We start from the raw sequence: 25,437 nt of genomic DNA on the forward strand, positions 1-25,437 counted from the left end.
TTGGGACTTGGGACTTGGGTCCAGTGACTGGGGTTGGAGGCCGTGTTTCGGCATGGTGTTCTGTCATCAAGCGCGTTTTTTGTTCCCGATTTTCTTACTCCACCCAGACATGAATGGGTGCCCGACTTCAGTCTGGGACAGTCAAAATGGCAGGAGGGAGGAGACACACTGAAAACGAGTTCATTGTCCCCAGTGACCATAACGGTCTATAGGATCTCTTAACCTTTTGACATTGTGCGCGCGCGCGCGTGTGTGTGTGTGTGTGTGTGTGGAACACTTCAATGCAATATTTCCTCAGCATCCGCTGGTAGTATCAGACTGGGTAAGATGATTGACACTCCGCCCCCCCACATCGCCTCCATCTTTCTCACCCTTTTTCTTCTTTTTTTTCCTGCCTGTCTGGAATAGCCATAACATCGATTTTATAATCGTTTCATAATGAATTAAACATTGGTATTAACATTTGAAAAGTATTACTGTTTTATTGGAACTAACCATGAATTATGTCTGTTGCTTTATACATTGTTAAACATTAATGATGCAACATTTTCTTTGGCCAATAGAACAGCAGCTGAAATGGATCCTACTATGTCATTTTGGTTATTTAAAAGAAAAAAAAAAGTGTGTGTGTGTGTGTACGCGCGCGCTCGCGTTTTCTGATTATATAGTTTAATAGTAGACAGTAAAACGTTAAAGCAATGTTGACGTAATATTAGTGTGTTACTATTGACAAAAAAAAAACAACAAACAAAAAAAAAACCCCCCCAAAACCCCAAACTTTTAAATATCGCCGCTTGTGAGTAAGTGTGCTGAAAGACAAACATTCCCCAATACAACTTTCCGCTCCATGTCTGAGGTGTCTGACAAGAGGAGTGATCTGATGGGAAAGAAAATGACGACGGCTGTAGAGTGTGGCTGTGAGCGAGCTCCCATGTTAAATAATTAAACCTCCTTTTTGCTACCCTGTGGTCGAGGACCGTGGAGGAAGCACTGATGACCTGGCCACCAGTTCTCTCCCATTTCCCACTGGTCCTCGTCTCTGTCAGGGTGTCAGTCTGTGTCAGGCCCTGTCCGGTCTGGGATGCTGTCCTTGGATATTGTCCTCCGCTCTCTTTCTGCCTCTCCTTCTTCCCTGCACTGTGCCTTGCAGGATTGTCCCTGCCAGACCTGCTGATCATGACACGTGCCCATACTTCAGTTTGAGTCTCATCCCTGTGGTTAGTAATTCATTGATTCTTACGGTTTGCCTGACTCTTGTTTCTCACTTCTTCGTTGGTGATGTGATCTCTGTAGGATGTGCCGGAGAGTAAAAGAAAGAATTAGAAGAAAGAATAAAAAAAAGTGTTGGTCACTATGAATTTCTCCAGTTGCTGTCAAGCAGACGTGTTTTTGCGTGGCTTCTGTTCTCCTGTTTGAAGAACAGTCACTGATCATTATTTATCATTATGTTTTTTTGTTTTTATGTGAAAATCAGACAACACTACTACTTCACTACTACTACTACTCATAATCATGATAATCATAATTATCATGATAATAACATGTGACGCAACTACCGCGAATAATGGGCTCTTAGCACCTTACATGAAACAATGCATATAATGATAATAATGCATAGCAGCATACATCAGCACGTGAGGACATAGAAGAGAAAACAGTCTATGTACACCAAGACAGTACTACATGATTGCAAACATGAGCAATCACACAAAAAAGAATTAAGAGAGGCAAGGCCTTCAAGACTCACTTGTGATACATTTTAAAAAAAATCCAAGCTTTTTATGTGTTGAGTATAATTTCAAAATGTAATGTTTAAGATGAGAAAGATCAGTTTAAAGCGAATTAAGTCCCTTGGCATTAATTACAGAGTAATTTCCCTTTTTTACTAGCTGCACCAAAACGTTTGCAAAATAAATAAAACTTCCATGCTTAGCTAAGGAAGTTCCTGTTTGAACAAAAAATGATAATAATGACTGCTCTTGTTGTTGGGTCAGAATATCAGATCAAAGTGCCAAGTTTAGAGAATACAAAAAATATAAATATAACAGTAAATGCAGTTTACATATAATTAGGCTTCATTTTATATTTTTTGTGCCCATTCCAGAGGTGCAATATTGTTTTAAACAATTTAACTGGAAAGAACTGAATTTTTCCTATTTTTATGCCTAATTTGGTGTCAACTGACAAAGTATTTGCAGAGAAAATGGCAATGTTAAAGTTTACCACGGACACACACACACACACACACACACAGACAGCCGAACACCGGGTAAAAACATAGACTCACTTTGTTTACACAAGTTAGTCAAAAAGCACACGAGCGCCAGCAATCGTTTGAAGTGCGGTTGTCGGCTGAGTTGTGTTTGCAGCGTTAAATCTGAAGCCATGCAGAGTAGAACCACCGAACAGCAGACAGATCAATGGATGAACACAACATTCCAGGCTTAACTTGCACGCCGTCATTCTGTATTCTGTGCGGCCTTTCATGCTTTGTTTGTCCCGTCATTCTGTATTCTAATCGGCCTTTCATGCTTTGTTTGTCCCGTCATTCTGTATTCTATCGGCCTTTCATGCTTTGTTTGTCCCGTCATTCTGTATTCTAATCGGCCTTTCATGCTTTGTTTGTCCCGTCATTCTGTATTCTAATCGGCCTTTCATGCTTTGTTTGTCCCGTCATTCTGTATTCTAATCGGCCTTTCATGCTTTGTTTGTCCCGTCATTCTGTATTCTATACGGCCTTTCATGCTTTGTCCCGTCATTCTGAATTCTATGCGGCCTTTCATGCTTTGTTTGCCCCGTCATTCTGAATTCTATGCGGCCTTTCATGCTTTGTCCCGTCATTCTGTATTCTATGCGGCCTTTCATGCTTTGTTTGTCCCGTCATTCTGTATTCTATGCGGCCTTTCATGCTTTGTTTGTCCCGTCATTCTGTATTCTGTGTGGCCTTTCATGCTTTGTTTGCCCCGTCATTCTGTATTCTGTGTGGCCTTTCATGCTTTGTTTGTCCCGTCATTCTGTATTCTGTGTGGCCTTTCATGCTTTGTTTGTCCCGTCATTCTGTATTCTGTGTGGCCTTTCATGCTTTGTTTGCCCCGTCATTCTGTATTCTGTGTGGCCTTTCATGCTTTGTTTGTCCCGTCATTCTGTATTCTGTGTGGCCTTTCATGCTTTGTTTGTCCCGTCATTCTGTATTCTGTGTGGCCTTTCATGCTTTGTTTGTCCCGTCATTCTGTATTCTATGCGGCCTTTCATGCTTTGTTTGTCCCGTCATTCTGTATTCTGTACGACCTTTCATGCTTTGTTTGTCCCGTCATTCTGTATTCTATACGGCCTTTCATGCTTTGTTTGTCCCGTCATTCTGTATTCTGTACGGCCTTTCATGCTTTGTTTGTCCCGTCATTCTGTATTCTGTACGACCTTTCATGCTTTGTTTGTCCCGTCATTCTGTATTCTATACGGCCTTTCATGCTTTGTTTGTCCCGTCATTCTGTATTCTAATCGGCCTTTCATTCTTTGTTTGTCCCGTCATTCTGTATTCTGTACGGCCTTTCATGCTTTGTTTGTCCCGTCATTCTGTATTCTAATCGGCTTTTCATGCTTTGTCCCGTCATTCTGTATTCTATGCGGCCTTTCATGCTTTGTCCCGTCATTCTGTATTCTATGCGGCCTTTCATGCTTTGTCCCGTCATTCTGTATTCTATGCGGCCTTTCATGCTTTGTTTGTCCCGTCATTCTGTATTCTATACGGCCTTTCATGCTTTGTTTGTCCCGTCATTCTGTATTCTGTACGGCCTTTCATGTGTTGTTTGTCCCGTCATTCTGTATTCTGTACGGCCTTTCATGCTTTGTTTGTCCCGTCATTCTGTATTCTGTACGGCCTTTCATGCTTTGTTTGTCCCGTCATTCTGTATTCTATACGGCCTTTCATGCTTTGTTTGTCCCATATCAGGTTCTGTCGTATTCTGTGCGGCCTTTCATGCTTTGTTTGTCCCGTCATTCTGTATTCTATACGGCCTTTCATGCTTTGTTTGCCCCGTCATTCTGTATTCTATACGGCCTTTCATGCTTTGTCCCGTCATTCTGTATTCTGTGCGGCCTTTCATGCTTTGTTTGTCCCGTCATTCTGAATTATATGCGGCCTTTCATGCTTTGTTTGTCCCGTCATTCTGAATTCTATGCGGCCTTTCATGCTTTGTTTGTCCCGTCATTCTGTATTCTGTACGGCCTTTTGACATCTATATTTGGCCGTGCGTGCGTGTTGTTCGTTCGTTTAGTTTAACGTCTTTTCACTAAGTGATATTAGACGTGCGTGCGTGTGGTTGTGCGTGGGTGCGTGTGTGTGTGCGTGTGTTTGTCAGTACACGAGTGTATGCGCATCTTCGTCCTTGTGTGCATGCGTTTGTTTGTGTGTTCCCTGATCAAGGTCAGTGTTGCGGCATGGAGTGTCCGTGGGAAAGGCACTGTTTTCTCACTCACCCACGTGTGAATAGATACTTTACTTCGGTCAGGGAAGGTTTGATACGGCGGATGGAGAGGGTTGGGCCCCGCCTTCCTATGCCGAACCATAGCTGCAGCGAATGTGATTTCTTTTCCCCGATTGCCGTAAAGGGCGAGGGGACTTTTTGTCTCTTTTCTTAACTGTTTGAGCTTAATCAGCTTCAGTATCTGGAAATGACTGTGTTGGTTTGTGTTGCTTGTGTTGCAGGCCAAACTGACTGAGGCCATTGCCAGTCTGAACCCCGACCGTGTGTTGGAGTTTCTCCACTCCTGCAGCCAGCACAGCCAAGAGCCACCTCTCTCATCCGAACAGGTCAGAGCGTGTGTGTGTGTGTGTGTGTGTGTGAATGTAGGGCTCAAAACTTTTTTTTTAATTGTGGAAAAGCATGAGCGCACAATGGCCGGTTCTCATCCAGCACTCACAAAAGAGTAAATATGTCAAGGAAAATCACGAAAAGACAACAAGAGGGAATGAAAAGGAACTACACACACACAGAGAGCAGGTGAGAGACACACAGAGAGAGAGAGAGAGAGAGAGACAGACAGACAGAGACATAGACAGAGAGAGAGAGAGACAGAGAGAGAGAGAACCATGTCTTCAAAAAGCAGCCTGATGAAAAGGGGAGCCGAGAGAAAAAAAAAGGATGGCAGGTCCCCAACCACCCAGTGCCAATTAACAGGAGATAGGGAGTCATTAGCCAGCCAGGTCAGGCTGACCTCCTTCCTCTCCACTTCCCTTCAGGAGGATACTGCCTGGCTGCACGTCAGTCCACACACACACACACACACACACACACACACATGGAGAAAGAAAGTCTCTTTGTTTCCCAGCTTTTAAATAATACACAGAGTTGGCATCACGCTGTGTGGTGGTAATTGAAACATTCCTCAGGACCTAGTTACCCAGTCAGCTGGATTGTGGCAACTGTTTGAACTGGCGTGCTGCGCGTGCGTCCGCTTGCACACTACGCACGCACCAGCACACACACACACACACTTACACGCGCGCGAGCGCATACACACGCACGCACGCAAACACACTTACACAGACACACACACACACACACAAACTCACGCGCGCGCACACACGTACACACATACACAGATTGGAGTTAAATGGTGGAGTTTTTTTGTTTTTGTTTTTTGTTTTGGTTTTGTTTTTGTTTTTTGTGGAGGGAGGCCCAGATTTTGGGGGTCATTTTTGACTCACTTGTGTAAACAAAGTGAGTCTATGTTTGAACCCGGTGTTCGGTTGTCTGTGTGTGTGTCTGTGTGTCCGTGGTAAACTTTAACATATCTTGTTTAAAACAATATTGCACCTCTGGGATGGGCACAAAAAAAAAAAAGAAAAAAAAAAAAAGAAGCCAAATTATATGCAAACTGCATTTACTGTTATATTTATATTTTTTGTATTTCTAAACTTGGCACTTTGATCTGATATTCGGACCCAACAACAAGAGCAGTCATTATTATCATTTTTTGTTCAAACAGGAACTTCTTTTGCTAAGCATGGAAGTTTTATTTATTTTGCAAACGTTTTGGTGCAGAGAGTAAAGAAGGGAAATTACTCTGTAATTAATGCTAGGGGACTTAATTTTGCTTTAAACTGATCTTTCTCATCTTAAACATTACATTTTGAAATTATACTCAATGCATAAAAAGCTTGTGTGTTTTACTCTCAGTCACAAGTGAGTCTTGAAGGCCTTGCCTCTCTTGTTTATTTTATGTTTCATCGATGATGAGGGATGATAATGAGGGATGATGAGGCGGGGCACAAGGCTGTTTCTCTCATGATATTTCTGGGCTGTGGCAACTGCACGTGGCCCCTCTTTCACACACACACACACACACACACACGCACACACACACATCAGGATTGAAAGTTAATTCATACCGAAAGATTTCATACGGATCAAAGTGGAGACGGAAAGCAGAGCGAGATGGAAAAGGTGTAACTGGGTCAGCAGGGAAGCAGCAGAGGGTAGGGTGGCCCAGAAAAGCCCAGGCTTATCTGGGGGAAGGAAGACTGATGGCTGAGAAGTCTTTGCCTCCATTTCCTTCCTTCCCCTGTGAGGTCAGGGCGATGCTGCTGGTGCTGATTCCCTGGGATGATTATCAGCATGGATTTAGCCTATTTCATTCCCCCCCACCCCCACCCCCGAGAGGATGGATATAACTGGGCCTTGGCTTTACTTTTGGCTAACGTTACTTTTCTCTTGATCTTTTTCTTTCTTTTTCTTAAAAATATTATTTTATTTTATTTTATCACTATTTTTTACATCCATTCATTGATGATTATCAAGTTGTTGTTTTTGTTTTTAAAATAGTTTTTTTCTTTTTTTTTTCTTTCGGTATTCTTCCATGTCTACTTTTTCCGAAGAAGTGTTGGAAATTGGTGAGCTAGTCTCCTCTCAGCCCCCATCCCCGTTCACAGAAGCATGCTCTTTGTTTCTCTAATTCTCTGCCTCTATCTCTGTCTCGATCTCTCTCTCCCTCTCTCTCTCTCTCTCTGTATATATATATGTGTGTGTGTGTGTGTGTGTGTGTGTGTGTGTGTGTGTGTGTGTGTGTGTGACTGCTTCACTTGTCTGATTCTCTCGTTCCGAGTCTGTCTCCAGCAACCACGGATCGTAGTGTCGCACTTGGACAGGCACTGACATTGGAGAATCGGTCTTTTTACTTTATTTCCAATAAATTTATCAGTTGATTTGAAATGTACATGGACTGAGCGAGACGTGGGATACTTTTTTTTAAGCTTTGTGTTGGTTGATCTTAACTGGTTTTAAGAACTGATAAGAGTGATCACACAAACTCTGTAATCATCCCTGAAACGGCCCCATTGCGGTCGCCTGGGCTGTGAAGTGTCAGCAACAATCTTTGATATGATTTCATTTGACCTTGGCGGTGTTTCCCACTCTTTTCTCGTCTTCATCATCATCATCATCATCGTTGTCTTGTTATTATTATTGTTGTTATTTTAGCTCATGTGTCATGTATTCTTCCATTGAAAGGTTAGCATTTATCCAGTGCCATGCCCCCTGTCCTAACCAGCCCCCTCCCTCAGTCACTAAGACTAAAGTCACATGTTCTCAGAACCTCAAGACCACTATTGTCGCTGATGAATATGATCCTCTCCACCTTGTTCCCGCATCTCTCCTCCTATCCCCACTGCCCCCCCCCCCGCCCCCCCCCCCACCTCTCTCTCTCTCTCTCACTCTCCAGGCTTGTCTTTCTCATCATGTCAGGTTTCCTTTCACTCTTTATCCGAATTAGGAAGGCGATAGTGACGCGGTTCTGTTCATGCGTGGGGTGCCCAACATGTGGCCGACTGATCCTAACGGCACAGCGATCGATAGGTGTCCTCTCCTTTCAGGAAAGACGTTTGACAGGTGTGACAGTCCTCTCTATGCTTCTACCACCAGAGACCGGCACAGGTGACGTCAACACCAACAAAAGGGGAAGACGAAGGCGAAGAGTTCATGTCTCTGTCACTGGAATGGCTTGAATGGAAAAAAATGGAACGTGCGCGTGCACACACACACACACACACACACACACAGAAGCAATTTCTGGAGTAGCGCCACGGAAAGTAATGATGCACGAGAAACGTCAAATAACACTGAAATCCATGGAGCTGGTTCAAAACTTGCTTGTTGGTGTTTCTTCATATTGATAGTAAGTTGATTACGACCTGTCGTGGGTACTAACTGTTACTGCAGTTAAGGTGAAATGTCCTATTGCCTTTTATGGCCATCGGGGCAGTGAATTTACATCCACTGTGTCCAGGGTTCAGCACAGGAAGGCAGTGAATTTACATCCACTGTGTCCAGGGTTCAGCATAGGAAGGCAGTGAATTTACATCCACTGTGTCCAGGGTTCAGCACAGGAAGGCAGTGAATTTACATCCACTGTGTCCAGGGTTCAGCATAGGAAGGCAGTGAATTTACATCCACTGTGTCCAGGGTTCAGCACAGGAAGGCAGTGAATTCACATCCACTGTGTCCAGGGTTCAGCATAGGAAGGCAGTGAATTCACATCCACTGTGTCCAGGGTTCAGCACAGGAAGGCAGTGAATTCACATCCACTGTGTCCAGGGTTCAGCATAGGAAGGCGGGCCCCAATCCTGTCCTTCCAAACTGGTCAGATACCCGTTCACACCAGGGTGGAGTGAGGAAACTCGGAGTAAAGTGCCTTCCCCAAGGACACAACACCATCCCGAAACGGGAGCTGGAACTCGGATCGTCAGAATGATTCTGCCACGGTGCTTCCAGCTGCAACAACAGTTGTCACGCGTGTCTCACGTGTACACGATGGCATCTTGTTGATGATGTATATCAGTATTTCAGAAATTATCGTGCTTTTTCCGTTATATATATATATATATATATATATATATATATATATATATATATATATATATAGCATATATCCTATATATTTATTTTTTATAGTTTTTTATAGTTTGTTCCAAAGGTTGTTATGTGAAAGCCAGTGTTCCTTCTTCGTCCTATCGACCAGTTAGCTGTCTTCCATTTTATTTGCCTGATTAAGCTCTACTCCTTGATGCTTTTTCATTCAGTTTGCTCTGCTCACTGTTAAACGCTTGTCATCGATTTTCTCAAGAGCGCAGTCGTTCAGCTGAACGTGATGGCTTTGCTGACAACACAGTGTTTTATGGTAGTTTCGAAGATCCGTGAACAGACAGCACCACAGGAGTCTGGCATTTCCGGGTGTCGTGTAAAAAGTGCTGGCTGTTGCAAAGATTCATTTCTGATTCCGATTCCTCGCATTGCAGGATCCAATAACGGATATACACGACGATGGGTGCGGGCGCGGAGTGTGTGTGCGTGTGGGGGGTGGGGGTGGGGAGAGGGGTATGATTTGGGTGTAACTGGGTCCACTGATTTTTATCGCGGAACTCCATTTATATCCTTATGTGATTCCTTTCAGGAGGAGATGCACCGATGCCAGTATCGGTTACACAAAGTCCATGGGGATCATGTTTGATGTACAATTTCGGAATTGCGTCGGTGAATTTTTCAGTTAACGGTAGATGTGACCAAGCGGACAGAGCAGCGCGCATGCAAAGTCAGCGGAAGAACGTTGTTCCCTGTCCGATTCACCCTGAATACCCCCTTCTCCACGCCCCATGCGCTTTTCCCTTACCTCATTCAGTTTAGTATTGTATTGTCATGTGTATTGTATTGTCACAACACTGTGTGAAATTCAGTGTAACACACTCTGTGTGAAATTCAGGCTGCTTTCCCCGGGGAGAGTCGCCTCAGTGCAGTACAACCTTTTCCGGATTTCATCTTCTATCTGCAAATATGTTTGCTATTCTATCAAAGTAGATTTTTCCACAGAATTTTCCCAGAAACAACCCTTTCGTTGCCGTTGGTTCTTCTACGTGTGCAAATTGATGTTTATGCTGCACACGGAACCGTGTGTCTGTCGTGTCATCTGAAGGACCAGCACAAGACCACCGCTCCAGTTACTGGATGGATGCTGGTGTTCCGGAGAAAACGAAACTCGTTGTGCATAGTTATCCAATGAGACATGGCGGACACGGGCACAGAAAATGCTGTTGAAATATCTGATGTGAAAGGCAGACACAGATGGGAGACAGAAAAGGACAGGGAATAAGAAAAAAAAAAGAAGGAAATTTAGGGGTGATACGAAAAAAGGCGAAAATACTGCATTATAACGACGCGCTGGCCGCGAAATGAGGAGTCCATGTGTCAGTGGGAAAAATCTGATGAGCTGAGGAAGAGATGTACGATGTATGCTAAATGACATTGCGCCGTCCATTTCTCTGCAGGCATTTCTTCCCAGGCGCCTTTTGCTTCAGGATAAATGTAATCTGAAAGATGTGTGTGTGTGTGTGTGTGTGTGTGTGTGTGTGTGTGTGTGTGTGTGTGTGTATGCATGCGCTTGTAAATAAAGTAATAATACTCCAGGCTGTGGAATTCCTCCCATTTATCTGTCCCATCTCAGACATCATTCCAGCGGTATTCCTCTCCTGCTTGCCACCCGTCAGCGGAAATTATCCTCTGCAGTAGATATCACTCTGTCGTGTTTGCCAGCATGCGTTGTGGTGTGGCTAACTGAAACAGACAGTGGATAATACTGCTATGGAGGGCTGATTTCTCACTGTCTGAGCCATTCAGTGTGCTATCAATGCCCAGTGATTCGTTTGTGTTATGTTCTGAGCCATCTAGTGTCACATCGGTTGCTAAATATTAGTCTGAGATGAATTTTTTGTTCAACGTTCTTTAGAGGAACGGGACTGTGTAATGAAGATGACTGTGAACGATATGCAATTAAAGATCATATGTTTTATGTATCAGGAGACACATACCACCACTTAAAGTGTGTTGTACAAGACCACTCCAAGACAATACAACATCATGGTATGAAAACAAAAGAATCGAGTGTCCACGGGCTCCAGTCCCTTAGTACACGGACCGGGATTTGTACTCCCCTCCCCTCCTCCATTCATTCAGATCAGATGATAAACCGAGGTCCCGAGTGCAGCGCGCACTTAGTGCACGTAAAATAACCCATGGCAACAAAAGGATTGTCAGCAAAATTCTGTGGTAAATTCTTCTTCAGTAGTTAAACAAATTATACTTGCAGACAGAAAGTGGCAAAACATCGTTTGCGTTACACTGTGGGGGCGTTCTCCCCGGGGGGAGCACTTGTACGAATCTTTCGTGACGGAAAAAAAATCAACAATACAACACAATACAATACAATACAAAACAATACAATACAGAGACGTCTACCAGTTTTCTGTGGGGTTTCTTCGACCTCCAGTAAGGTGACGATGCTCTTGTGGTAGTCCCAAACTAAATGATCCAAACCCAGGCAGGGTAGACAGAAATTCCACTTCCAGCTGTGAGCAAGAGGAGAGGTCCTTCCGATGTAGGTTTGGAAGAAGTCCATCATTCACCAGTCTCTCACCAACCCTGGGATCGGTCACAGCCTCAGCGGTCATGTTCTTGGCTGGTTCGTTAGGCTGCCCAGAGTAGGGTAGGGAGGGGGTGTGGGGGGTGGATGGCCTCAGATGAGATTACATTTACGGAAATCAGTCAATCTGAGGACCACCAGGGGTCGGTCCTGAGATTCGTGTAAATCCGTTGACAAAATCAAGGGGTATGTGTATGAGGTTCGTTTTCACACACACACACACACACACACACACACACACACATGTGCACAGAGTGAGGGAGGGAGAGAGAGAGAGAGAGAGAGAGAGAGAGACTGCAGATGAACCCCCGCTCAAATGAACGATCGCACGTGGTTTTCGTATATTTCGATATGAGCAGAGGCCATTGCATTGTTATTAGAACACACACACACACAGGGAGAGAGAGGGGGAGAGGTACTTTCAGTACGTGATTCTCGTTCACTTCGATGATAAAGGGCTATTGTATTGTAGCAAGAGAGAGAGAGAGAGCTTTGGGAGGTGAACTAAAAAAATTACTATTGATACAAGCAGGGGCCATTGCATACATACACACACACACAAAAATTCAGAAGACGAACTCAAGATTCTCGTTTATTTCGATAAGAGCAGGGGCCATCGCATTGCTCTCTCTCTCTCTCTCTCTCTCTCTCACACAAATACAACCACACATCCTCTCCCCTGTCTGTCTCCCTCTGTTTGTCTGTCTCTCAGATACATATGGGAGTGTTCTCTTTCCCACAGAATTAAACTGAAAACACACACACACACACATCACGGAGTTTCATTGAAAACAGTACTTTTACTCTCATAGTTCATATGAGTGATTTCATACCATTTCAGATCTTTAAAAATATATATGTTTGTCGTTTTACGAGTTTGTTTTTGTTCTATATGTATACTTGTTCAACCAGTTTAGTGATATGCCATACAAATATATATATATATATATATATATTGAATATTACCTTTTTCTTTTTTTTAGATCGCAGAAGAGCCTCCCAGATGCCTTTCAAACCATTTCTGATTCAGTTTCAAGCTGTGCCCCGTCATGTAGACATATCACACACTGTTCTGTCAACAGGTCTTCTGTTCAAGGAGGTTTCGCCACTTTATCCCTGCCAGAGCCATCGTCCATGCAGCACCTCAACCCCCACCCCACCCTCCTGCCCCCTCCCTCTCTCCCTCTAGTTTCAGTAGATTTCAAAATTTTAGAATCTCATCTCTGATGGCAGAAGTCGGCTTGTTTTGAGACGTATTTTATTCTTATCCTCTGGTGAGAAATTGAAGGCATGGTCGACTTTATAGCCATAGCCTGAGTTTAAAGCACTTGGGCCAAATCCTTAGACTGATCAAAATGCACCACACATACCTGCTTTGGAAAAAGAAGAAAATTTGAAATGGAGGGCAGATGCCTGAGCTACACTTGGAGCCAGTGCGCTGGTGAGGCCTTTAGTATTGGAGCATTTGAACGTGTCTGCAGCGGCATCTGTCTGTTCTATCCCCCTTCCTTTTTGGGTTTCAACTGGTTTGACGCGGTTGATTTCAAGGCATTTTTGTTGTTTTACTCGAATGTTTTCTAGTCCTAATATATGGCTCTGGGAGGTGGATCTGGTTGTAAAGAACAAGATTCAGAATTTGTCGCTGACAGCCTGAGGCAAGGAACGGGTGGCCGCAGTGTGTGAAATGCAGTTTTGCACACACTGTCTTAGAACTTGACTTGGGGGATTAGAGAGGATGTGTGTCTTGCCAACAAAGCAATGTTTGGGATGCTGTTTGCTTTGGGCAGAGAATATTTTGTTATGTGATGCTTTTTTTCTGTGGATCGAAGACACCCAAATGATTGCACAAATCAGTCTTCTTTCTGAACGAGGTTAAAGATGAAGGTTTGGGTAGATGGAGGGGGTGTGTGTGTGGGGGTGGGGGGATGGTTTGAGATGAAATCGACGCTGCCACAGTTAGCGTTCCCTTCTAATCCTTACAACCCTTCATTCTTCCAGATCCCCCCAATCCCCGTCCCCAAAGCGTTCCCCTTCAACCCTTCATTCTTCCAGAAGATCTCTCCCCTCCTCCTCCCACCCCATACCCCCATCTTTATCTATCCTCTTCTATGTGTCGTGAAATTGACGACCACGCCGGAAGCAGACATTTATGGCGGGAGCTGCAGGCTTATTGACGGTCTCCCAGACTGGCTTTGAAAACAGCCCGCTGTTTCCGTGAGGCATCCAGCCAGGGGTATCGGGCAGTGCTGACATTCCCGGAGTGTGTGGTGGGCCTTTGTACAGTTTGGGCTTTCGTCTGGGGTTTGAGCTTCTGGGCAATTGTGGTGGCCATGGGTGAGCGGTAGTAAATGTATGAGAGAGAGCGCAGAGAGTAGTGAGTGAGTGAGTGAATGAAAATGTGCATGCTTGTGTGTGGGCCGTACATTTACGAAACTTGTTCCTACTCAACCCCCACCTCTCTCTCTCTCTCTCTCTCTCTCCTCACACACACACACACACACACACGCACACATACATACACACACACAAGATGTAAGTTCCACTTCACATTACTGTTTTCCCTTCTTGTCATTGACAGATGTTTTTTAGAGCAAAGTTTGACTTCACAGTGAAATGGAATCGCTGCCAACAAAGCAGTTATTGCAGGTTTTAAACTCGCTTTTATTCTCAAATCGCGCGTACTCGCACGGTACAGTTTCACAGGAAAAGAACGACAGCATGTACTGTTTTTTTGAGAATGTGTGGCTGTTGCAAAGGTACATTAGATATACATTTCTGTGAAACATGTTTGTGAGAGCAGTGACAGCAACACTAAGACGGGCACTGTTCTGTTGCAAAGTCAAGACGTATTGTTTGATGTGCGTTTTCAGCATTGCAATGTGGATTTTCAACAGTAATGTGCTTCATGTCCTTTCACCTTTCACACCTACCCCCATGAGCTTCTACACCTCCCCATTCAACTTTATAGATGAACAGATTGATTACGTCATGTCATATTGATTCCGTCATGTCAAATCGACTTCGTCATGTCATATTGATTAACTTATGCAATACAAGCTTCTGGTAAGGATACACTTCCGCCAACCACTGGCATGCATCTGACACGAATAAAACATACATTGTTCCAAAAACTGTTCAGTGTATTTTTTGTATGTCATATAGTGTACAGTGTCATGCGTTTGACATGGTAAGTATATATCGCCAAACACGGAGTATAATTCAAACTCCTGTTATTGAAGGAGTGATCTCTCAACAAACGTTCAACTTTGTGATGTTTGACCTTCCCCTCGGTGCAGGTCAAAGACGCCATGACAGTAAACAAATACAAAAAATGCTGTTGAAGGATATGGTTTGAAAGGCAAACGTCCGTACACACTCGCAGACGCACGGATATAAGAAAAAGGGGATTCTGCACTCTGACGTCATTTTCTCCCTGAGGAAAGCAGCTCTGCAGAAATCTTCTGAGATGAGCAAGATATACGACGCTTGTGAATTGGGATTCTGGCTTCCATTTCATGAAGGTATTTCTCTCCTGGCGCTCCTATTGTCGCCATAAAAATATCTGGAAAAGTGTGTTTGTGCGCACATGCGTGTGTGTATGTGCGCACGTGCACGCACCTGTGTGGGTGAAATATGGCAATAGCATTTCCGATCCGTGATTTCCTCTCAGCTATCTGTGCTATCTGATACGTCATTGTGGCCGTCATGTTTCCACTCCAGGCCACGCATTGCGGGTCCTTTCGTTGTGCGGAATCAGTTGATCGTGTTCACCAGCACGTATTCTGCCTAACCGCCACAGCACAAGGACAAACTATCACCCAGGGCTGAGTGACATGACGTCTGGGTCATTTCGTTTTAATTACCATTGCTGGTTATTCGTCTGAATGAAAACCTCTCATTACCATTGTCAGAGGAAGAGATGATTGTTACTCATATGTAATTGAAGAGTTTATGCGCAGTGGTTGAAAAAACCTGGGTTGATGACGTTATCACCAGCTTGTTTGACCTGCTGAATTCCACATAAGAGGAGGGTATCGTGAAAGAAGTACACAAACAAACAAACAACAACAAAAAGAAAAGAAAAGAAACTGCCAGAGTAATAAGTGTGCCAGAAATGCATGCTTGAAAAGCTACCAAATCAAAAAGAAAATGTACAGCTGAATGAATTGAACCACTTGAATTTGTGGAGACACTACGTTGCAGTAAAAAGAACCCTTTTCATTACTACTATCTTTTTTTTTCCCATCATAATTATTATTTATGTATGTACGCTTATATATATATATATATATATATATATATATATATATATATATATATATATATTTTTTTTTTTTTTTTTTTTTTTTTTTTTTTTCCTCAAGGCCTGACTAAGCGCGTTGGGTTACGCTGCTGGTCAGGCATCTGCTTGGCAGATGTGGTGTAGCGTATATGGATTTGTCCGAACGCAGTGACGCCTCCTTGAGCGACTGATACTGATACTGAAAAAGAACCCGAAAAAGAATTTGTAAGTGATCCACTGATGACTGATCCAGTGCCGGTTCACCAGCGATCAGGGTTCGGGTCCCTGATTTTCGGCCTGGTGCTGTGTCTTTACAATGGCACTTGACTCCGGTTTTCCTCACTCCACCCTGCTGTAACTGGGGTGGGGAAGGTTACAACTAAGGTTAAAACTACGGAAGGGAAGATTGGGCCCCGCCTTTCTATTCCGAGTCCTAGATACAGTGGACTCTCTTGGGGCAAGGAGACTGCCAGAATCAGCAGCGTCCCTCTCTCTGCCCTTCAGAAGATCTATCTCCCTTTCCTGATCCGGCCTTTCCAATCTGTCGTGAAATTGATGACCACGCTGGAAGCAGACATTTATGGAGCTAGAGATTCCCTGCTTGTCTCCCTCCGACAGACTGTGAAGACTGAAGACAGCCAGCCTTTTTCCCTCAGGCCCGGCACGCCAGGGGTGCAGGGGAGAGAACGCTGTGGGAGTCCGTGGGCCTTTGTGCTGATTGGCCTTTCGTCTGACCAGTGAGCTTTTTGGGCGATTGCGATGGCGATGAGATGGGCGGTAGGGAACGTGAGAGAGAGAGGGAGGGGGGGGGGGAGGGGAGAGAGACACACAGAGAGGGAGAGTGAATGAACGAATGAGAAATGAATGTTTTACTAGTTCGTCATACATTTAACGTCTGTCAACTGATATTGGATGGAAATTTGTGAGCTTGTGTGCGAGCGTGTGCACATCGAAATTTGTTCTTATTCGCTTCTGTCTCTCTTTCTGTCTTTGTGTGAATGGAATGGGAACCAATGAAACGTATAATTGTTTCTATAGTTTGAAAAATGTCTTTGGAATGAAAATAAAACCCAAACATATTACAACCGTCACCAACAAGTGGCATAAAATAAATCTGGTCAGGTTTTGGCTGAGGACTCTCGGACAACATGCTTATAGATATTGGTTTTAAACTGACCAGTCCACACTCTCCCCATGTCCAGTGTGCGGGAGGATGACTTGAGTTCTTTCTTCATTGTAAAGTGAACAGTGACATTCGTGAAAAATCAAGCGTCTTTAAAACAGGTTCTGCAAAGAATGAAGATCTGTTGAGAGTACTTAAACACTAGGACAAATCAGTCCAGTCGCTCGCAAAGCGTATTACCGAAGCGTATAATCTTCGACGAAAAAGTAACGGGACTTACTGTTTTTTCTTTTAAAAATCGATTTTGTGTAGACTGCTACGAATAAACATTTTCCCCTTTGTTCTACACATGTATTGTGATTTTTTCACGAATAAGAAATGGATGGTCGATATATAGTTGTCTATATTAATTGGTTTTTCAAGAACTGCGTTTCTCCGAATAGCAGTTTTCATCATTTTTTTGTGTCTTGTACCAACGTGTTATTAGCGCTTTTAAGCTATTGACATAAAATATTTCTTAGTTCTGTTTATGTGTGTGTGTCTATCTGTCACTCCCATCACACACACACACACACACACACACACACAGCTTTCCCTTAGGAGACCCATCTGTGGCAAGGCATATCGTCATTGATTTTCATGTCAGATGCGCTTATTTTGGATGGGAAAGAGGAAGGATATCTCGTTCAATCAAGGCTTCTCTTATAGCCAGCATTTTGGCATATCTCGCGTATCTCCGTATAGTGATAACAGCAGAATCTTCGTTTGTTCAGCTGTGGAAGTTCTACATTGATCAGAGCGAAACTAATTTCCCACTCCATTCTTCCTTTCCTTGTCCATTGCTGAAGGGGAAAACAGCCTTCCAGTTTTTTTTCTATAACGGAGAGGAAAAACTCTCATTTCTTTTTCGTTTTTTTCCCCTGTGGCTGAAAAAAGAAGTCGGAACAGTTTTTCATCGAAAGGTAATCTTTAGGAAATAATTTTTATACCAAGGTAATCGGTCGGGTTGATGAACCGCTTCATTAGTTTCGCTTCTCCACCTGCTGGTGTTTTTCCCATGGCAGAACTGCCCACAGCAGGGTCCCTTGATGATTCCGGCAGAGCTGAGAAATGGTATGACCAGTTATTCACCAGAATAAGTAAAGGACAGCCAGCTGTGAACGCGTGGGAATCTTTGTTAAGGAGTTGTGTTCGCGGAATGAATGAAAGAGGAAAAACGAGCACAGAGAAAAGGGGAAGGGTGAGATGGGTGGGTGGTATATCTCCCTCCATTTTTGTCACCCCTAACCCCACCCCTACCAACCACCACCGCCTCCTTCCTTGTCTTGTCCATCTCTTGTCAGGTTTTCTGTCAGTCTCAATCTGAGCTTGAAACGCTGAGTGACGCGGGTCTTTGCCACAAGATCTCTCGTCGTTGTTATGTGACGGTGATTAATCCAAAATGATCCAAAGGTTTCTTTTCTTCCAGAAACACACACACACACACACACACACACACGGATTTGTCATGAAAGCCGTCTGTGAACCTCATTGTTTTTTCCCCTCAGTTATCGTTTGCGTGACATGGATTTCTCGGTCATGCTGTCCGCTTTTCAAAGTTTTCTGGTTTCCTGCGTGTGGCATGGCTGCTCTTCTGACATCACGATTAGTCTGTCTGCAGCTTCACTGTTGTTTGGAATCTTCCTCCTTGCATGTGCAGCGTCAAAATCCCCGTCGGTTTGTCGGCTTTTTGTTATGGATCCGCAGATCTAGATTCATTTTCACGTAAAATCTGCATTTCTTTAGCAGGCTGGAATACATGTTTGTGTTCAATCGTTAACAAATCTTTGCCCTAAAAACCTTGTCTATCCATTGCAGTATCCACATATACTGCCATTTTATGGTTGATTTTGTTCAATATATTGATTTTCATTTTTTCGAAAGTATACCCATGACGTGGTGGCCCATCACTTTTTGTGCCTTCTATACATAACAAAATCATCAGCGCCATCCACATGTAATATGCGGCTTCTGTTCGAATGTGTGTGTGTGTGTGTGTGTGTGTGACGCTTTGACGTTTTGATATTTTATTGTCATTACCTGCATAGGTCTATTGACAAGGGGGTGATAGGGTTAATTCTTATGTCACCACAAATACCATACCACACTCTGCTTAATCCATCAAAGCAAAACAAAACAAAGCATGCAAACAAAGAAAAACAAAACAGCTTTTACCGAAATACAACATCCTTACAATAGGGAAGCAACAAACATTTAAAAAAAAACAACACACACCAAAAAACAAAAACAAAAAAAAGACAAAAACACCGTTACTCGACCATCCATTCTATTAACGACATTGTTCAATGTCTACCTTACTATTTGGCTTACAGTCTGAACACAGGATTATTGACATTATACTTTGTTATTGTGTGTGTGAGAGAGAGAGAGAGAGAGAGAGAGAGAGAGAGAGAGAGACAGTGTGTGTGTGTGTGTGTGTGCAGTGCGTGCATGTGTGAGTTTGCACAAGTTTTTATATTGATATGCACTTGTATGTATCATAATTTCTACTGTATTAGTGTCTGTGTATGATTGTCGATTTATGTTCGTACCTTGTTATGTACTATCCCCCACCCCACCCCCACCCCCAATATTCCTTGTGACCCCGGTACACTTGGTAATAAAGACATTCTATTCTATTCTGTTCCAAAATCGGCAAATTGTTTGGGCTGCGTTGTTGGTATGACGATGTACGCTTTCAGTCACAGCAGACGACGCAGGGGAGAGGTTAAAAGACAGAGAGACGCAGCGAATTGATATGATAACTAGATTCACGCAGAGAATGAGATGAGCAAAAGTGCTAACTGCATGTCAAATGTCCGGTTTTTCAATTACTGGTTGTTTCTCTCTCTCTCTCTCTCTCTCTCTCTCTCTCTCTCTCTCTCTCTCTCTCTCTCTCTCACTCTCTCTCTTTTTTCTTCTTCTTTTTTGTGTGTGCTTATTCAAAATATTTGATTTATGAATGTCATCCCCTGTGTGACAGAACAACAGAATTTTATTTGACAAGAATATATCATAATGAAAAAAAAAATGGAGCGCTGACCTTGTGGACACACCCCCCCCCTCCCCCAGAGCCCCTCCCGCTCCTCCCCCCCTCCTCACACACTGTGCTCCTTTCTCACCCTTCAGACATTAATAATAATAATAATGGTATTTATATAGCGCTGGATCTTGTGCAGAGACAAATCAAAGCGCTTTCGCACCAGTCATTCACACGCATGCATAACTCTAATACTGTAGAAACTAAAGACAAGGAAGGGCAGGCAAGGGAGGCTATTTTGGGAAGAGGTGGGTTTTAAGGCCAGACTTGAAAGAGCTGAGTGTGGAGACTTGACGAAGCGAAAAAGGAAGTTCATTCCAATCGCAAGATCCAGAAACAGAGAAAGAACGGCGGCCAACAGTCGAGTGTTTGAATCTGGGTATGCGTAAACAGAGTGGATCCGAGGCCGATCGTAGTGAGCGAGATGGAGTGTAGAGGTGAAGGCAGCCGCAGAGATAGGAAGGGGCAGTTCTGTGAATGCATCTATAACATAGAGTGCTGATTTTGTACTTTATTCGGTGTGAGACAGGGAGCCAGTGGAGATGTTGCAAAAGAGGAGTGATGTGCTCAGATCTTTTCTTTCTGAGGACGAGTCGGGCAGCAGAGTTTTGTATGCGCTGAAGGGACTGAATGGATGAAGCAGGCATACCAGACAATAGAGAGTTACAGTAGTCAAGGCGAGAGAGAATGAGAGAAACGACAAGTCTAGATGTTGCGTCAGTGGACAGATATTTCCGGACGGCACTGATGCGTCGCAGTTGACAGTAGCAGGACTGACATGTCTGACTGATAATTTTTTGCATGGACAGTGTATTGTCAAGGACAACACCCAGGTTCCTGACTGACGTGGAAAGAGGGATGGACGTACTGCCAAGTTTGATTGTGTCAATTGTGATGGAAGACAGTTTTTGTTTAGTTCCTATGATCATTGCTTCAGTTTTGTCCGCGTTCAATTGTAACTTATTTCGAGTCATCCAGTTTTGAATGTCCAGGAAGCAGTTGGATGTTTCTTGCAAGAGCGACAACAATTTTTCAGGGGTATCACTCTTCTGGAGTTGAGTGTCATCAGCATAAGAATGATGACTGATATTATGGCGGTTGATAATTTCAGCGAGAGGAGCAGTGTACAGTGTGAAGAGCACTGGGCCTAAAACAGATCCCTGTGGGACTCCATGTTCGATTTTAACGGGTTCAGATTGGAAATGATCAACAATGACAGACTGGAATCGATCAGTGAGATAAGATTTGAACCAGTTTAGAACAGTGCCGTTGATACCAAATGTAAAACGAAGACGGGAAAGAAGGATTGAATGGTCTATCGTATCAAAGGCGGCTGACAAGTCGAGAAGAGTGAGAAGGGAAATTTTTCCTGAGTCGGACGCTATCAGTAGATTGTTCAGAATGTGGAGGAGAGTGGTTTCGGTGCTATGGTCAGCGCGATAGGCAGACTGAAATGGGTGGATGAGATTGTTGAAACAAAGGTGGTTGTTAAGCTGCTTGAGGACAGCTTTTTCAAGGAGTTTGGACATGAATGGAAGATTAGAAACTGGTCGATAGTTTTTCAAAATGTTTGCGTCAAGGTTGGGTTTCTTCAGAAGAGGCCGGACGATTGCAGTTTTGAAAGTGGATGGAAACGTTCCAGTGAGAAGGGATGAGTTGACAATATTAGTGATTGTGGGGAGAAGATGTGAGACACATTGGGAAAAGACCGAGGAAGGTATAGGATCGAGCTCACAGGATTTTACTGTCATTTCTTTTAGGATTTCATGAACTTCTGTTTCAGTCAATGGATTAAAGGAATGGAGAGGAGTGCCGCTGAATTGAGGATCAGGATGAACAGGTTGGAAAGACATTTGGTCTAAGATGGTACGAATATTTTGGACTTTGTCGAAAAAGAAAGAGGAGAAGACATTGGGGAGTTCAGATAAAGTGTAGGTAGAAGGAAGAGGAGTCCTTTTTGCAGTTCCGAGAAGATTTGACATGACAGAGTAAAGAGATTTGGTGGATGTGGCATCGAGAACTTGAGAAGAAAAGAAGTTTGTTTTTGCTGATGATATCATATGTTTGACTTTATTTATTTGTTTTCGGAATATTTGATTGTGGACTTGCAGTTTTGTTGATGGTCATCGTCTTTCCAGTTGGCGACGTTTGCGTTTTGCAAGTCGAATGTCTTGTGTGTACCATGGGGCGGAGGGTCTGTCAGGGAGCATGCGGGTAGTGGGGGGTGCATGTTCATCCAGCAGTTGAGAGAGGACAGTGTTGTAATGTGTGGATACGTCGGTAAGGGAAGAAATTTTGGAAAGGCGTTCAGCAGCTTGAGAAGAAAAAGTGTTAATGTTGATGGATTTCAGGTTGCGACGAGTAACAGATTTTTTGGTTCTGGTAGGTTTTGAAATATTAAGCAAGAATATAACAGCAGAATGGTCGGAAGAAAGTTTGTCAGTTACAGTCACTGACGCAACCATGGCATCAGACTCACGTGCGATTAGCCAGTCCAACGTATGGCCAGATCTGTGTGTTGGTTCTGTAACGAACTGAGAGAGAGAATGAGTGGACAGAGATTGACATAGGCGTTTGACATCAGTAGAAGTCTGGTTGTCGAAATGAAAATTGAAATCTCCGAGGATAATAAGTTTGCCAGAACGAAGGTTGTAGTAATCAAGTAGTGTTCGGAACTCATCGTGAAACTGAGAAGATGTTAGGTTATTTTTACGACTAGGCGGAGGACGATAGAGACAACAGAAGATGATTGAGTGACCGGGAACACTGAGAGTGACTTCTAGCATTTCGAAGGTATCATGTGGAAAGGCGTGGTTATGGGAGAAAGAGAGGGAAGACTCCAAGATATCTCTGTAGACGGTGGCGATGCCACCTCCACGAGACAATCGAGGAAGTGACATAGTTTTATATCCAGGGGGGGTCAGTTGTTTAAGTTTGGGTTCGTGACCTTGTGACTTTAACCAGGTTTCAGTAAGAAATACGATATCAAAGTTTTTTTCAAAAATAAAATCAGAAATATAGTCAGTCTTTTGATCAGGGCAGACAGATTGAGCATTGAACAGACAGGCATGAAAGAGATCAGAGGTAAGGAGAGAGGAATCTAATGGTGAAGCAGGTGAGTCAGGCAGACAGACAGTGGAAGAAGAAGATGGTGACTGAGCAGTGGAGGACAGTGGGAAGGAAGGGAAAGGTCCGGGAGTTGAGACAGGTGTGGCAGGAGTAGGAAGCTGAGCAGAGGCTATAACTGGCACGGGGGATACATTGCAGTTCGGAATATTGTCATCAGAGGGGACAATGTCACGGAAAGTAAAAATGTTAGCAGGAACACGTGTGTTGAGGCTGGAAGCAGCACAAACAGCGCCGCATGAAGTGGATCTGTCAACACACGCAGGTGACAGATCAGGGGTACTGTCAGTAGTGCTGTTGGGGGTCCGTACGGAAACGACAGTTTTGATGGGCTTTTGTTTTCTCTTTCCTGCTCGGCGAGTTCGTCTTCGCGGCAGGCAAGCGCCAATGCCTGTTCCTCGCAGACGCACAACTAGGTCAGGGGTCAAAGGTGCAGGTTTGATAGCAAACAGTTCAGCGCGCGAGTACAGATCAAAGGGAGGGACGTTGCGCTCACCTTGACAAAGGCTGCCCACCTGTCCACTACCACTGAACGTTACGTTTTGCACGTGTACAGGTGTGTTGAAGGGAGAGATGAATGGCGGGTCGGCGCAGTTAAAAACTGACAGGAAAGTAGAAAGAGAAATTCAAAACACAGCCAGTCTTATGCAGATCGGGGCACACACATACATCCATTGTTCGAAGGGATCCTTAATGAAACACTCTGCAGAACCTAACCACACAACACCAAACACAACCAACACAATAAACAAAAATACGGAGAGCTAGAATCACTCAGCCTGTTAGGCGTGCGACCTTCACCTTTCATTGAGGCATTATTACCTAAAGAGACGATAATCATAAAGCATGGTTTACAAGAAAGTACAGTAGACGAATTACAGATGTGTGGAAACCTTCAATATTCACTTTGAAAGGTAAACAGACATGGAGGAAAGGAAAAAGGGGGAACGCTCCACAATGGCGACACAGCAGACAGAGCGGTCCATGTCACTGGGAAAATCTGGGTGAGACGATATCGATATGTGGATTTAGATGCCATCTCCCATTTCATTACAGTGTTTCCTTTTGGGCGTTCCTTTAGCCGGAATACAACTGTCTTAAAGTGTGTGTGTGTGTGTGTGTGTGTGTGTGTGTGTGTGTGTGTGTGTGTGATGTACGGAAATGATATACCAGGTCCTCAAAAGTTCACTTCTTCATCGCTCCTTCGTTCATCTTTCTAGCGGCATTGCTGTCTCCTTGGCCACTCATCAGAACAAATCCTCTGCCATAGAATCAGTCTATCATGCTCACCGGTACGTTTGCTGGATAACCTACACAAGGCAGTACATCATGTTTATTGACGGGGGACATACACTGTCTGGACCAATCAGTTTCATGAGAATGGCCAGTTGTGTGTCTGGGCGAAAAGCTGTCTTTAATCGTCTCAGGGAAACATGGCCGTGTAATAGATGGCTGTCGCTGATATGAAATCAACGGTCATACGCGCTGTGTGATAGAAGACAAAGTCTTCATGAACAAAGAAGGATCATGCTGGCTGCAGTCTGTCTGACTGATAACATGAAGTAAACACATAACCAAACTATTTCATTATTTGACAATATAAACACACAACCAAACAAAAACAGTGCTTGAAAGTCATTCACTTACTGAATAAGAATATTTTCAAGAAGAAACCAGGCGATATATACCTGAGAAAGTCAGATGAAAGCTATATGCTGAAAGCAAAAAACAAACACTATGCTGTTTTAGAAAACACGCCAGTTGTATTATTTCTGAGACAAAACACCTTTTTTGTAGTTTAACAAAGCGAATCGGTTTCTGCTGCTTGATCCAGGAGTCAAAACAACACATACCCCAGAACTGAACACTTGGCCGGCATCTACTGCTTGATAGGGAAAAGTAGGACGTCTGGAAATGCGGTCGTGGCAAAGCAATGTGCTGGGACACATAAACATTCCGTGAAGACACAGCCCAAAGTCTGTGTCATCATCGTAAAGAAACCTCGACCAGTTCTCTATGGGGTTTTTGACCCTCCCTTAGGAAGGTGATATGGCTGTTTTGGGGGTCCCCAAAGAAATGATCAGAACCCCGGATAGAAACGAAGGCCAGTGCTGCTGTCTACAGGAACTGTCAGGCCAATGTTCATTGGAACTAGTCCATTATTTATGAGTCTTCGCCCAGCCCACGGATCGATCAGGCGTTAGATTTGGGGGGTGGTTGGTTTGGATAGATGGCAAAAGAGGTCGTCGGGTGGGGGGGGGGGGGGGGGGGGCGGCGAGAGAGCAAAGCTTCAGGGATAAGACAGAGAAATGGTGGAAAGAGGACATCGTTCTAAACACATATTCTCTTGTGTGTTTTCTT

The 25,437-nt window shown here is 43.9% G+C and overlaps 1 protein-coding gene across 2 annotated transcripts in view; it reads left to right on the forward strand.

Annotated features, from left to right (window-relative positions):
* The window catches only part of LOC143285534 (uncharacterized), a 196,962-nt gene that overhangs the window by 55,694 nt on the left and 115,831 nt on the right, over positions 1-25,437 (forward strand). For both annotated transcript variants that reach the window (XM_076592892.1, XM_076592893.1), the window contains exon 2: positions 4,706-4,810. In XM_076592892.1, coding sequence (XP_076449007.1) covers positions 4,706-4,810 — 105 coding nt within the window. The remainder of the gene's footprint in view (positions 1-4,705; positions 4,811-25,437) is intronic.

The sequence above is a fragment of the Babylonia areolata genome, chromosome 9 (genome assembly GCF_041734735.1).
Source record: "Babylonia areolata isolate BAREFJ2019XMU chromosome 9, ASM4173473v1, whole genome shotgun sequence".
NCBI lineage: Eukaryota > Metazoa > Mollusca > Gastropoda > Neogastropoda > Buccinidae > Babylonia > Babylonia areolata.